At 36.1% G+C, this 15,597-nt stretch overlaps 1 protein-coding gene across 2 annotated transcripts in view; it reads left to right on the forward strand.

The window, feature by feature from the left end:
• The window catches only part of DIAPH3 (diaphanous related formin 3), a 203,289-nt gene that overhangs the window by 72,963 nt on the left and 114,729 nt on the right, over window positions 1-15,597 (forward strand). For both annotated transcript variants that reach the window (XM_005426609.2, XM_031061588.1), the window contains 2 exons: window positions 14,282-14,377; window positions 15,326-15,420. In XM_005426609.2, the coding sequence (XP_005426666.2) occupies window positions 14,282-14,377; window positions 15,326-15,420 (191 nt within the window). The remainder of the gene's footprint in view (window positions 1-14,281; window positions 14,378-15,325; window positions 15,421-15,597) is intronic.

Consider the following 15,597-nt stretch of genomic DNA (forward strand, 5'->3'; position numbering starts at 1 on the left):
TTGACATCACTATCTGTTGCTGCAGGCCCATTTACTAGTTTCAAATTGAAAAATTTGGTCAGGATGTAGGTTTCTAATGGATCTTCAATGCAGTTTTTTTTTCCTGCATCTAAAGTCAGACTTTCTGTTGAAAATCTGCTTTCATTTTTATAGCTCTTCTTTCATCACCAAACTTTTCTTTTTATCCTAGTAAAAAGACTGAATAATTTCTGCAGATATCTGTCACTTAATAATAACAATACAAATGAAATCCATTTTTATTATGAGGTCAGCCTCCTAACTATGAATACTTTTAAAGAAATAATGTTTTTCTAGATATGGAGATTTTTCTGTTGTTCAAATGGAACACTTGGATTTCGACAATTTTCTGGGAAACTACAGATAAATGTAGATGGCGTTATCCTCTGACTTCAAAAAAGGCTGAGTTTTGGGGCAGCAAAAGCAACAATTAATGCAGCATTGAAGTGATTCTTCTCAAGGAGACAGGGAACATTATCAGCACATAGGAGTATATTAAAAGAGTTAAAAATCTGAAAAAATTGTTTAAATATAATTTGTAAGTAATCTTGTTAGGTTTTGTTGTGTGAGTTTTTGTTTGGTTTTTATTTTTTATTTTTGTATCAGTACATTATAATAACCATAGATTAGGTAGATTTATAGTCTATTTTCCTTTAGCTTGTTGTGGAATACAATTATACAGCTCTATATACAGTTGTTTTCCTTAGTGATTTGTACTTGATCTGAATTGTTTGGGAGTTGTATAAGTTATTTTTGTTATTTTATTAGCATTTAAATTAATAAATGACAAGCTAAGCTTCAGTTTATATCATATGACAATTTTATAAATACTATAGAATTGTGAGCTCACATATTTCGATGTTTGTCATGTGTTCTGGAGAAATTTCTATCTTAGAAAATATAATGCAACTGGGTCATTAAAGCCTAAAATATGTTAGGATTTCTTTAGTTGCTAATGGAATATCTTGAAAGCTGCTGAACAGGACAGATGACTTTTAAAGCTAATTGTAATTCACTGAGGCACACTATAATCTATAGGAAAGTTCACCTCTGCACTGTTCCTGTCCAGTTGTTGTCTCAAACAATTATCACCAAGTTATTGTTCTGGTATGAGCCATGTCATGCTTCAAAGTGAGATGAAAAAAATTAATGAGGGTGCATGAATGCTTGTTAAGTAGATACAGTTATGCTCAGCTATGCTCTCAACATTCTTCACTATAACTGTTGAGATTGAGGCAATCTACTCTAATGAGACCATGCAAACAAATGTGCTGATTGACAGCTCTTGCTTTAGCAATAAAAAATGTTGGCTAAATTCGTATTTTGTTTCAGTGTAATCCTTCAAGTACTTGTGCACATAAAATTGAAGTGCTTGTGCACTTGAATTTAACTTACACTGTAGACCATTATTGTTTTTTTCTTTATTCAATTATGTAAATGCATTTCACTGCTTTTATTAGAAACTGTGCATGATATTTAGTGATGATTGCAAGGGAATCATGCATCATTTAGTAGTTATAGCAAGGGAATACTGAAGGGGTTTTTATTTATTTTTGCTGGGAAAAGAAGACAGCACCTTTTCTAGAATTTATATTCAAAAATGACTGAGCACTTTATTTCATAGATTCATTAGTTCATTATCAATGATATGCAGAAACACTGAACAGTTTTTCTACAAATTATAATCAAAGACACAGTGGTAGATTAAAAAAAAGGAGAAGTGAAGTGTGTGTCAGATTCAGCATATGAAAAGTAAATTATGCTAGGCAGTAGATAATATTTTAGTTTTTTGAGAAGATGACAGTTTTTCTAAGCAAAACAAATATGATCTGTTTAACCTCTGGATCGCCGTAGGACTGCCAATGGACCAATATTAATGAAAAGTGGGATTAGCTGCAGACTTGTAAAACAGGTATGTTTAAGAGGATGTGGGGAATATTGAAAAAGGGTGCATTGGACTATGAGGCTATTAGTAGAGTTTCTGAAGGATCAGTTTTGGGAATAATTATTTATTAAATAGTGTCAATGATCTGTTGCATATGATAATAAAAGGCTAAACTTTGTGATGGCAGAGTTTGGAAGCATTTTAAGATTCAAGAAGGGTAGGATATTACAGAAGCTGGATGAGTAGAAGAAAGACAAATTTGAGAATAAAGCCAAATACTTAAGTATGATTGGCAAATTTTATGTTACTTTTAAGTCCTGTTAGTTCTGAAAGAGCTTGCTCTATTCAAGTGCATTTCAAGTAATCTCAGGGTATTTATACCACATGTAGGATTTACAAAACCAAGGCTGCAAGAGTTCTTTTATACAAAGCCTTTAACTGTAGCTTCACTTGTTGTATTGAAACAGAACTTTTCTCACATTACAAAGAAATTTTAACATTTTCAATCCCTTGTTCACATTGCTAAATGCTACTGCATTTGCCTACCTCGTATTTACCAGTATTCTGTTCAGGCCCCAGCATGTACCTGATGGCTGCAGGAGGGCCAGTACAGAAAGCAGGACAGGAAGATAGGTAGCAGTCACTAAAAAGTTTGTTACTGGCTTTGTGTGGCCTTGCTGGCATTCCTTTGCTAATAGTGGATTATGGACACCTATAGTAGCTGACTGACTACTTAAAGGTGGCAGAGTATTGGTGGTGTTTGAGAACGCAGAGTGTAAGCGTAGCTATTTCAGAAGAAAACAAAGAAACCCAGGAATTAAACATGTGAGAAAGAATCAATCTGAAACAAGCTCACACTTCTCCAGTCCATTCGGATGGATTTGATATTGTGTAAGAGCATGATACAGTTCCCTTGCTTTCCCTTGTGGTCAGAGAATCAGAACTTAGTGGAGATGCTCATGCCTGAAATTTAACACTATGAACACAAATTTTAGGTTAGCACTAGAATCTGTGATTTTTTACTTCAGTTTATATACATATGGGTATTTTTAGATATATATATGTATTGGTTGTTTACAAAAAAAAAGGAAATAAAGGCAAGGGAAGAAGAGCAGAACAAATCCTGGATTTCACAGAAATGTTTCCAGTAGGGAAGCATTGTCATTAATATGTTTACAAGTCATGCTTTGTAATGTGACTTTCAGTTCTACTGTCCCAGACTCAAGGCAGATTAAATCACAGATGCGTAGAAGCTGCTGGTATCATCAGGTGAAGAGATTAAATGGATTTGAAATATTTAATTAAAAAAAATCAAAGATCATGTTGTAGTGCTAAGATATTTTGTCATTCTTTAAGAAGAGCATTAGAAAGGGAAAAGAACTGTTTAAACCACAAGAAATAAGTAAAAACTAGTCATGAATAAATTGAACTGCAGATTGGTTCCAGACAAGTAGTTCAAAGAGATTCAGGCACACTTACCTTGGGAATGCCTCTTTAAGAAAAAGACCTCAATATTTTGAAAATAGACCTAGCAAAATTATGAAAAATGTATCTGCTGTGCTTTGTTTTAGGAGTGACCTGAACTTTGGACCGTGAGTTCTTATTTTACATTTATTAGATGACACAGTAGTTACTATTAATTGTTGCAAAACTTTACAAGTAAGGGATAGATTTGCATTCCTTTATCTTCTCTCTCCTGCTCCCATACACCACATAAGGTACACATTTGTAAGCAGCAGGTTTATCAGCAGTGGGTGAGGAACTGGGTGAGTTGCCACGTTGCAGGATGGGAGATCTACAGTGATTTGTCTTTTTTTTGGCTTGCCTCCCAGATTTCCCAGCTTGCAGGGATTGTAACAAGGGGTAAGCAGTCTCACTCTGAAGGTTCAAACCCAGGCATCTGACCTGCAAGGCCACTACTTTCAGGCTGCTATTCAGCTAATGCCATTATACTGGAGATCTAGTCGCACTGGCTGACTATATACCAGCATTTCATGTGTTAGGTTGATAGAAGTGTCCCATCCTGGTCTCCAGATATGCTTCAGGTGCTTTGATGTACCTTAGGTGCTAGTGTGAGAGTGCTCTTTATTGTCTCTGATAGCCGTGGTTTCCTGCTGCCTTTGTAATTTGGCAGTCCACTGCTGGCCGTGGCTCTTCATTCCGTTTCAATCAGAATACACCAGCTCCTCCCTAGTAATCCCAGTTTGCTATTCTTGTCCATTTGCCCTTTCAGTTTGGAGTCCCATGTACTGCTGTTTCTTATCACAAGTTAATGATCAGTCCTTTGTCAGGTTGGTACTGCCCCTGCCTTTCTGGTTTGTGAGGCACTGACAGTGCTATGAGGTGACAGTGGTAGCTTAGTAAGTTTTTTGTCCCTCTTATGTCAGATCATTCATTCCTGCCCTTGCACCACCCTATCTATTCTAGTTCCATGTCTTGGGGGTTTTTGTGTAATCATTCAAAGAATTAGCTTGAAAACCTCATCCAGTGTTTCCCTCCTGGAAATATCTTGAATTGTTTTAAGTTAATATCAGAGGTTAATAACAGAATTAAAAATAACATCAGAACACAGAGAATACTTTATGAAACTGTTCAGCAAAATTACAGATGAATAACATATAGTGCAATATGCACTATATTGTACTACAGTGTTCTGCAATGAAATTACTTCTACATAATAACTAATAAAAGTTGTCTTTCTTGTGAATTGAGGTACTGTTCATCAATAAGGATATTTAGTTAAACTGATTTTGAGAGCTGGGTGCTGGTAAGACTATACAACAATATTTTACACAAGTGAAATGAACCCCATGGTTTAAAGGAAGGCGATGAAGTCTTGATGGAATAATTTTATGTCAGAAATATATCTTTGACCTATATGTATACTCAGATGGTACTTGTTACTTTGAATCTTAAAATAACAAAGATCAAATCAATTATGAAAAATGTCTCTCCTATCAGTTACAGTGTACTATTCTGAGAGCACTTACCCTTAAAAACAAATGGTTAATTGAAAATGTGTAATTTTTGTTTATAACTTACGTGATAGCAAATTTAATGAATTTGTTCTGTGCCATATTTCAGTGGCAGGCAAATCTGGTGCTGCTAGATGGGGGGAGTCCAATTCTTTTTCTTATTTGAGAGTGTTTATATGGCTGTGCAGGGAAGTGACACAACTGAAAGCTAGGTTCTGGAATTCACTATACAGATAAAAATAGGAAAATAGTGAATAGCTTCTTTCAGATGCATTGCAAGCTTCTGCTCTGCTGGGATCACAGGATGGTGCTCTTTGAGCAACAGAGCACATGTCAGTTCATTGATGCTCAGTTGAAGAGGCCTGACTGAAGTCTTCTGCCCTCCTTCTGGTTACATAGTCTGCCTCACTTCAGTGCTCATTTGATTACTCCACAAGCTGATTAAGCTTGCTACTTTGATATCACACTTCCCCCTGTCCCTGTTAATTTTTTGGTCATTTTTGTGAGTTGGAGTTTTTAAAGTACATTGAATATTATGTTTAACTTTTCATAAATTCTAGGAATATGCAATCAGGATGGAAGCAGAGTGTGTAGGGGAAGGAATGGACTCCCATATATTTCCAGAAATGCTCAGCTATGTCTCCATACTGTGACTTCTGGAATTGTAGAATAGTTGGGATTGGAAGGAACATTTAAAGGCCATCTATTCAAACTTGTCTGCAGTGGGCAGGGACATCTTCCATGACATCAAGTTGCTCAGAGCCACATCTGGCCTGACTTCAAATGTTTCCAGGGGTGAGGCATCCATAACTTCTCCAGGCAACCTGTTCTAGTGTTTCCTCACCCTCACTGTAAAAAATGTTACCTGTATATCTAGTCTAAATCAACAGTTTTTAGGCTAAAACCCTTGTCCTGTCACAACAGACACTAATTTCTATAAGCCCCCTTTAAATATTCAAGAGCTTCAAGTCTCCCTGGAGGCTTCTCTTCTCCAAGATACACAATCCAGCTCTCTCAGCCTGTCTTTGTAGAAGTGCTGCAGCTCTCTGATTGTTTTTGTGGCCTTCCTCTGGACCTGGGCCAAGAGGTTCATGTCCTTCCTTTGGTGGGGACCCCAGAGATTGATGCAGCACTCCAGGTGGTGTTTCACCAGAGTGGAGTAGAGGGGCAGAATCATCTCCTTTGATCTCTTGGCCAGGCTGCTTTTGATGCAGCGCAGGATGTGGATAGATTTCTGGGCCACAAGTGCACATTGCCAGGTCATGTCCAGTCATTCATCCACCAGCACCCCCAAGCCCTTCTCCAAAGGTGAAAAAACTTAAATTACTATATGTTCAAAGACTTGTAGTCTTTAAAACTCAAGTCTGGAAACATCTGTATTAAATTGAAAGTTAAGATTATGATGAAGAAATTTTTCCTATGTAGTAAATTAAGATATAAAAATCGAAAAGATACTTCTACTTTTTCTTGTGAATAAATAATAAATACCAACATTTTCAAAACTTGCACAGTAAGAATAAAATTAGCTTGTGTGTTGGACTTTGGTCTAAAAATAAGCCAAGTCCAGCTTCTGGAGGCTATTTAGTGAAGTTTAAAGAGTTTTGATGTCAAACAAAGTAATGAATTCTTCATTAAAAGATAAAAAAATATTTAACTAGTAGACTCGCCAAAAAAAGCCCCAGAGCGTAGTTAAGGAAATACAGAGACTGCAGCATATTAAGCATATTTAACAGATCCTACATATAACCTATAAGCAGCAGAAGCCATGTCTTTGAGTGTCTCTTTTTCATGCAGATTTCATTTAGGAGTATATGCTTGTATTTTAATGGTGAGGACTTCAGTAGGTTTCTGATTGTAACTGCTTTGCGATTTAGAGCTAAGATGTTAAAATTTTCATACTATTGAATTTTAAGCATGGATAAAGATGTAATAAAAACGCTATTAAAAAGTATGATTTAGTGTGTCATATCTGCCTTCCAAAGGCAAAAAAAAAGAGTAACACACCTTTTTTCCTGCTTCCAAATACTGAAGCTCTGAATTATTTCTGTTTGACCAATAATGAACTTACCTCCAAGCTGGACTTTGGGAGAACACCACATTAGTGCAAGAAACATAACTTCCATGGGCAGTAGAGTGAGTTTTAGAATAGGTCAATAAAGTGGACAGTAACAGATTGCTAAGACCAGCTGGTATTCACCCTGGACTTCTAAGGGAACTGAAGGATGAAACAGCTGAGCTATGCACTGTGCCATGTAAACTATTGCTTGAACTTATGCCATCATCAGAAGAAAGGAAGCAAGGTGACAAATGTGATGACAGTTTTAAAAAAGGCTTGAATATCTACAATTGCCAAAATTGATACCAGTTGATACAATCTAATAAATTTCTGATATAGTGGCAAAATAGGGTTTTGGGAACTGTTAATAAAGGAAAAGAAAATAATAAGTTAAAATTTCATTATAAAAGTTCAAACTGTGCCCACATTCTGCACACTTTTTGTGGTTCCTTTCTTCTTACTTAAAAAAAGTATAGTAGAGGTACAGCAAAATGGATCAAGATTATAAAAAATGATGTCTTTGTACAATGCACAATTAAGAATTGGAACTCTGTGCTGAAGGACTTAAAGTTTAAAATTTATTAGATTTAAAGAGCAATTACACAAATGTGTGAAAGAACAATCTGTCAGGGATTATTAAATGAAAAGATTTTGCTCTGGAATTCGACATTGTCTGAAAGGCAAGTGTTGAACACCAAATAGTGGAGGGGAACAGTTGCCATTCCAATTTACAATCAATAATGTTATGGTGTTTCTTGAACCAACTATGCTCCCTTTGGGTACAAGTGCAGTCAGAGCTGTTATTCAGCTTTTGATGCCTTTGGCAAGTGATGGATCAGCTTTGTAAGGCCCAAGCAGCTAAATCTTGATGGTAGGAATATATCTTAGAACGGGGAGATCTGCAAACTATAGAATTATGTGTGTACTGGCACTAGACTCTGTTCTGCTGGGAACAGCAGTATGCTTTGCTTTTCCCTGTCCAACAAATTCCATTGTAGCTGAAAGCTCATTTCAGCCTCCCCTTTTATCTTTCCCCCAGACAAGAATTAATGAAGTTTCAGATCTTTCCAGGAGTTGAATCACTCTTGGTTAAGACTTCAGGGTTGTTTTTTTTTTTTTCCTTCAGAATTTTGTTAGCTACTGTTGAAAAATGTGAGACTTTAATGTTCTTGGTTTAGAACGAACTATAATTTAAAACAGATCTTTTAGTGATGGGAAGTCCCTGATGCTAACAATTGTGTTGATACAACCTTAGGTTGCTTAGTTTGGAAAGCAGAATATTTATCAGCTTCCTGGTATTTCAATGTTCAGGCATTCTTCCTACTTCTGTGAGCTACGCCTAGAAACCTTATTTTAGCCTTGTCTTTGTAAAAAAATAAAAGAAAGGAATTTTCAAGGCTGTTGTAAAACTACTTAGATCTAGTTCATAATTTTTTTTGTGTTTTAAAGTAAATTGTCACAAAAAACTGCTGGTGAGCAGCTCAATGTGAAATATGCAAGTGGATCTGATGGCACCTGTGTAGTGTCATGGTCTAGGTATAGGCTTGGTGGTGGCCTTTTTATATTTTTTTTTCTTTTGAGACTAGAGGGTTGTTTAGTTTTGTTGCATGTCATATTATAGGACAGTAGTCATGCAGCTGTAAAAACAATCCAAGTCTTCAAAAGTTTCTGTTCTGTCAGTCAAAAGGCACATATTCCCTGCCTGGCCTTTGATTTCAGTACTGGCATGGCCACAGGAATACTGTGTCCAGCTTGAGTCTCCCCAGTGAGATGTAGTGGGAAGGGCCAACTAAGGGTCATGAAGATGGTGAAGGGACTGAAGCTGCCCTCCTGTGTGGAAAGGCTGAGCGAGCCATGATTATTTAACATGGGCAAGGGGGTGCTCAGGAGGGTCTTGCCAGTTTACATAAATACCTGAAGGGAGAGTGCAAGGAGGATTGAGCCAGACACTGCTCAGTAGTGCCCAGTGACAGGACAAGAGGCAGTTGAGCACAAACTGAAACACAGGTTCCTCCTGAACATCACAAATCACTTTTTTATTACTTTGAGGGAGACTGAGCACTGGCACAGAGTGCCCAGGGAGGTTTTGGACTCTCTCTCCAGCCTTGGGGATATTCAAAAGCTGCCTGAATACACTCGTGGGCACCTGGCTGTAGATAGCCTTGTGTAAGAAAGGTGATTGGACCAAATGATCTCCAGAAGTCACTTCCAACCTCAATAGTGGTTGATACCAACGTACTCAACATTTTAGCTTTGAATAACTAAGAAGTTCTGAAGGATTTGTTATTTAGCTAGAACCTCATTTTCTATTAAAGATTTGTTCTTTTGATTCCACATAACATTTAGGAGATTAAGAACTGCAGGTCTTCCCATGAATACCCTGCTAAATGGGACACAAGATATCATTTACTTTTAAGAATTAGAGTTCTATACAGATGAAGTAAGCATCGACTTTCATAATGACACTTGGTATGGGTACATCCTTTGAGTCTATGACCTCAGGCTAGTTCTCTCATTCTTCAGTGAAGAGAGAATGCAAGATGACTGTAGTCTTAGCTAAGAGGCCAGGAAAAGTGTAAGGTCACATGTAATCTTCTGTATGGCCTTTTACTTAGTGACAGAATAACTCTTTTTAGTGACGGAATAACTCCACTGAGTGTTCTGTGTAATGTAGTTTTCAAGTTTCATCTGAAATAGGAATTCAGACTTTTAAAAATAAATGTTCATGTCTAAATGTTCAGATATATTCCTTTTGAAGCTTGTATTTCAAAGGTATTTTGTTTTGGTTTTTTCCACTAGGATGATGTGTTTTAGAAGATTTTTTTTCTTTAGCATACAGATACACAGACATGATTTTTTCTTACAAAGATTGTGGGTATATCAAGACCTGTGGCAGAAATAGAAATGTGTATTGCAATTCATGAATGTAGATTATTTCAGTGGCACCTACCAAGAATGAAATTGTTTCAGTTTTACAGAGTAGCTCCCTAGGATCCAGTCCACAATTTTATGAAGTGCTGTTCTGCAGGCTTCCAATAGTTCCAAGTATTTATAAAACAGTCTGTCACCACTCTTTTCAGGACCCTAATTTCAGTCAGGTCATTCCCACAGATGGAGGTAGTTGACTACATTTGAATGTGTATATGGATCTGAATTTGAAGGAGACAGTAAAAGCAATCTGTCCAGTATCCAAAACTCATTTGAGGTATTGGTGTGTTTGTACATTGGCAACCACATCTGTTAATTTTAGAGTCTTTTTAATAAGGATGTGGGGTATGAAGATAGGAGGAACTGCGAAGGGTGGGAGGTGCATTCTTGTGTGTTTCAAAGTGCTCTGGCACTTGGTTTCTCAGCCTGAGAGGGCAGAGCAGGAGCATCAGATGAGGTACTACTGACAATACATAGCTCAGATGCTAGGGCCACGTGTGTGTCCCACAGTGGGATAGATTTAGTGTATAGACGAACTTTAAAGGGTGTGTAGTTTTCTATTGTATAGTAGCTGAAAAAAAAAGTAATTTTGAAAAAGTTAATGCTTTAGTAAGATCAAACTTCTGGAGCTGAGAAGTGTATTGTCTGTGTATTTTGTGATCCCCTGGTTTCTTCTCTCATTAGCATGGTAACATCTCACATCTATTTCCTTCAAATAGTCGCATCCTTTCTGCAGCAGCTGCCCACTCCCACTAGCCTGCTTTATATTTTTTTCCACTGTAAGCAGATGTTCCCATTTTCTTTCTTCTGTATACTTTCCCTTCTGTTCCAGTGCTCTCCACAAATGAAAATTTAACTGCTTATTTTCTTTGATTTCCTTTCAGTCTAGATTCTTACTTCACCTGTTCAGATATTTCTATTTATTCCCTTCAGCTGTGGGATTTTTTTCTCTTTTTACTTGTTGGAAATAGAGAATAGTTATGTTTCTTGGGATTTTGGGGGGCTTTTTTTTTTTGCCACTTGTTATGGTTTAGGAACGGCACTCCCTTGTTTAGTACCCCCTTATGCCTTCAATTGGAGATAAAAATGGCAGCGATCATGGGTTGAGATAAAAGCTATTTACTGGAAAAAGCAGTGAGATAAGAACAGTAACAGCAACAATATAAATAACAAAAGTTTACAAAAAGAGAGTGATTTGCAGGGAATTGCTCACTGACTGGGACAGTGAACAAAATGATGGACAGACCATCTGCTTCCATGTTTTGACCCCCAAGCCCAAGACAATGAAAAAAATGGCAGACAGATCATCTGGTCAGGACCAGTGTTACCCCACCACTCCATTTGTCAATTGGTTCCCTGGAAAAGGAATGCTTCCTCCTTCCCCCTCTTTTCCAGGAAGCAAGAGAGAGACCCATTTCCCTCCTCCCTGGCCATGAGGTGAGATGGCATTGAACTGCAGTGTGTCTTGGCCATGCCCACATGGCTCCACATGATCAATTTCCTTGTCCAAAACCAGGACATTAGCAAAGGAGGTGAAAATTTATAGAGGCATTAGGAGGTATCCGAGTTTTCAATGGGAAGTGCAACATTTCAAACCAGCGAGAAAAGTAATACATGTCTTCTGCTTCTTAATGCTGCCAACTACATAAGGATGTGACTTGAAGTCTGCTAAAGAAGTATCATGTAAGTTTGCAGTAATTTAGTTTATTGCATAATTGTAGAACTCTGCATGCAATTCCTGCATGAGTTGCCTAGAGTAGACACATTCTATGCATAAATGTTTTTCCTTAGTGTTGTGATGCCTTAAGTAGTGCTGTAACAATGTGTATAACCCCCTCCTGGGTGAAAATTCCTGAGGCTATTAGCCAGTTCAATTGCAGCATTGTTTCTTGATTTGGAAGTAGGTAATTAAGTAGTGCATGTTTAACTGTTAATTCTTTTTGCATGTTTGTGTGTCTGTATTATCTCAGTTATAAGACTCGTAATGAATAAAGTTTGCTTTCTAGTGCTGAAAGAGGTAAACTGTTTTTTAAAATTTATTTCTGCCCTTTTAGCATCCAGTTTGAGGCTGTCAGGGCATGCTTAAGCAAATTAGTAAATTTAGATAATTTAACTACTTTTTATTGTGACTACAAAGGACATTATTTTGTTTCTTGTAAAGTTCCAGGTTTCTTTGCAAAGTTCCAAGGTAGCCATGAAGAATTTTACTGTATTTTCATTAAGGCATGAAAATTGCTTGGAACCTGTCCTGCAGGGATGTACAGGTCTTCTAGGAGAATCTGCAATTCTACCATTGATAAGACTTTGAGGCAACTCAGAAGTCATGTTTTTAAGAGTCGCAGTTTTCAGTGTGTAGTTGAAGAAGTTAGGAAATTTGAGAAGTTGGTTAAAGTGTGTAAAGGCAGGAGAAAACAGTTATGTGATTCTGGGATCTGCAGCCCCTTGACATACCCTTCTGGGTTCAGTAAGGGCTCTTCTTCAAGCATAATCAGAAAAAGTGAACCTTTAGTGGTTACCTTTTTTTTATCTAGTAGCTTTAATGTCATTCTATTCCTTTGGTGCCTGAGCTAGAGATTTCTCACATTGCTGGTGAAAACCTACTTTTGCTTTCACATGGATAGTAAGAAGGGTGTGTAGCTTTTCCTGGTACAGGAGAGTGCTAAACATTCTGTTCAATGTGCTAAAAGAAATTCAAGGCCAAGTGAATTTTGTGGGTAGACTGGGAACAGACAAAAGAGGAGGATTGCGGCTTTGTAACCCATTTTCCAGGATGTTAGTTATCAGTCCTTCTTCTAAGGACTGCTTTAAGTCTTAGCTTAGTGATTTCATTTTTGCAGAATACAGGTTCTTTTCTGCACTGTGGCATGTTCTCAGGAGCATTGTGCTGCCTAGCAGGTGTAGAGTATTAAAAGTGATTTAGAAGAGGATTCAAATTTCTTTCTCCACCTACTAGGAAGGGACTTGAATCTGGTTCCTTCAATCCCTGTGTGAGGTCTTGAATTCGTTATCTCTTTGGTTGTATACTAGACAACAAAGATCAAAGACCTCAAGAGGTCATTTAGTCAGTGTCCCAATCCTTAGCAAAATTTATTGTGCTTTGGAAAACATTTTTTAAGAATTATGTAGCTCTTAAATAGCTCTCTTACCATTTTTGGAATTAATTTCAGTTTAGGGAAATCCTCTTGATAATTCATGCTTATGTCTACTTTTGTCAAGGATCATCACTGAGCTAGAAATTGTAATCCTATGTCTCCTTGGCAGGACTTCTCGTCTATACCTATCTCCTTTGGAAGTCAGTAGCGTGTTATGCTATTGTAGCATATTTTCTTCTCTCAAATATTTGAAGCATGTGTAACTTAATTTGGAACAATCATACTGTAAAGCTAGGAAACTAATCTCATTTGTGAAATAATATACAGAATTAGCTAAACAGTAGCAATGCATTTGGTAAATAACATTTGACAGTGAAGATTTGTGCTGGGGGAAGGGAGAAGGAAAAGTTTAAAAAAGAGTATTTTTTATTATGTATTATTGAAAAATAATACAATACCAGATCATATTTAAGGAAAGATTTGTGTTGTTTTCGCTTTTTAGTTTGTTTGCATAATAATTCCTACTAATACTTTATCAAGCTTATGTTGGTTTTTTAAGTGAAATTCTTATGACAATGTGTGACTAATGAGAAATAAATTCAGCTTACACAATGTATTTGGGAGATCCTATTTGTATTAATTATTTTCTATTTGTATGAATTATTAAAAGAAAGAATAAGCCAAAATCTCCAGCAATGTTAATATGTTAATATGTTTTTATGTTTATACAATCACTTTTTCTTTGTGGTATTTTGTAATAATGTGATTACATCATATATTTAAAAATACATCTTTTTGAGGGGGGCAAGAAAATATATATATATACCTATATGCTATATAGGTATATAACAACTCAGCTATATTCTAAGTTAATGTTAATTTTTTAATAAGCTGGTGATCTTTGATAATTTTGGTGCATATAATTAGACAGAAGCAATCACAAAAATAGATAGATGTCTCAGTGTTGAGACATATTGCCATTTTTTTTAACATTTGTTATTGTTAAAATCCAATTCATAATCCTAGCCTGGCCAGGGTAACTGGAGCACGTTGCATGATATTTTAAATATGACTCAATTTGTACAATTAAATATATATTAAAAAAAATAAATCTAGAAGGCTAGCAAGCTGACAAATTTGACTGAAGAGCAAAAGTTTTGAAATACAAAGAAAACATGCAAAACCTCTCAATTTTTTGTCTGCGTGTTTTATGATCTTTTCTCTGTGAATTGACTATGCTTGATAGCAAATATGCTTTCTGAATTCATGAATGTTTCCTTTAAATATTAAGAAATAACCATGATTGTATTTGTGATTAATTTTGCAGTAAAAAGAGAGGAGGAAGATTTTGAAGAAAAGAAATCCATTAAGAAACGCATCAAAGAATTAAAAGTTTTGGATCCTAAGATTGCACAGAATCTGTGTAAGTAGATTCTGTTGGTTATTTTTTTCTCCTCAGAGTAATGTATAAATGTTCCATTAAAATGCCATTCTCTCTTGTGTGGTTATCTGATAACCACTTATTGTTTAAAATGTGTTTAAAGATGTGCATATTGTTTTTAAGCACAAATATGGATTTCACATCTGAAACACTTAAAAAGACCCGAGACGTAGTTAAAGATTATTCCTTGTTCAAGACTGTGTGTATGGAAGTGCAAGCATACAGCTATGTATCTAATCCCATCTGTATTTTCAATATATCCATCAAGGAATACTGGATGCCCCCTTTCCCTGCATGTCCCCACGCCTTGTCAACAAAAGGATGAAAATACCTGAAGCATGTCTGCCCATCTCATGAACTTTGTAGAAACTAGGTGATACTCAGTATTATGGAATAATATACAAACAAAGAAAATAAAGTTTTGATGGAGAGGAGTTCTAGGAAGAATAGGTTCCTAATTGCCAGCAGAGATTAAATAAGAAATAACTTCATTATGGGGACTAAATAAAGAGTGCTTATTTTTGTTAACATTTAACAAAATATTCTGTTTCTGTGGGTTGGTTTTGGTTAGTCATGGTGCTTCTTTAAGAGAAAGCTCTGACAAGACTATTGAAAAAAATTACAATTGTCACCTTAGCACAAAATACTGTAATAGCAGTGATTCTTCTACTGAGTAGACTTGTCTCTGACTGCTTATGGAAGTCTTCTGTGATGCTGGATGTTGTATATAACAAATGGATATGGAGGAGGCTGGAATTGAAAGAAAACTAATTAAAAATACATTTAAAATTGTTATCTCTTACCTATATTATTTGGCATAGTGTTTGTTAATCTGGATATGCTATGACCTGTTTTGCTGCTGTTTTTTTAAAGAGAAGCAATATAGTTCTTGTCTTGCTTTCTTCATTATTTGTGGAATCTCTGTTTTAGCAATTTTCCTTGGATCTTTCCGAGTGCCTTATGAAGAGATCAAAATGATGATATTGGAAATAGATGAAACACAGCTCTCAGAGTCCATGATTCAGGTAACAAAAATAGCACTTAAAATCCCAGTATTTCAAGAGAAGCTTCTCAGTAAACAGAAATGCATAGCTAAAAACACCTTTTAATGTAAACTTTTGGCTACTAATTAACTGCAAGAATGTTCTTTTTCTGTGAATAATAGATTGTTTTTTTCATTTGTAATGCTAATATTTTTATGA

Source organism: Geospiza fortis, unplaced genomic scaffold (genome assembly GCF_000277835.1).
Source record: "Geospiza fortis unplaced genomic scaffold, GeoFor_1.0 scaffold191, whole genome shotgun sequence".
Lineage (NCBI taxonomy): Eukaryota > Metazoa > Chordata > Aves > Passeriformes > Thraupidae > Geospiza > Geospiza fortis.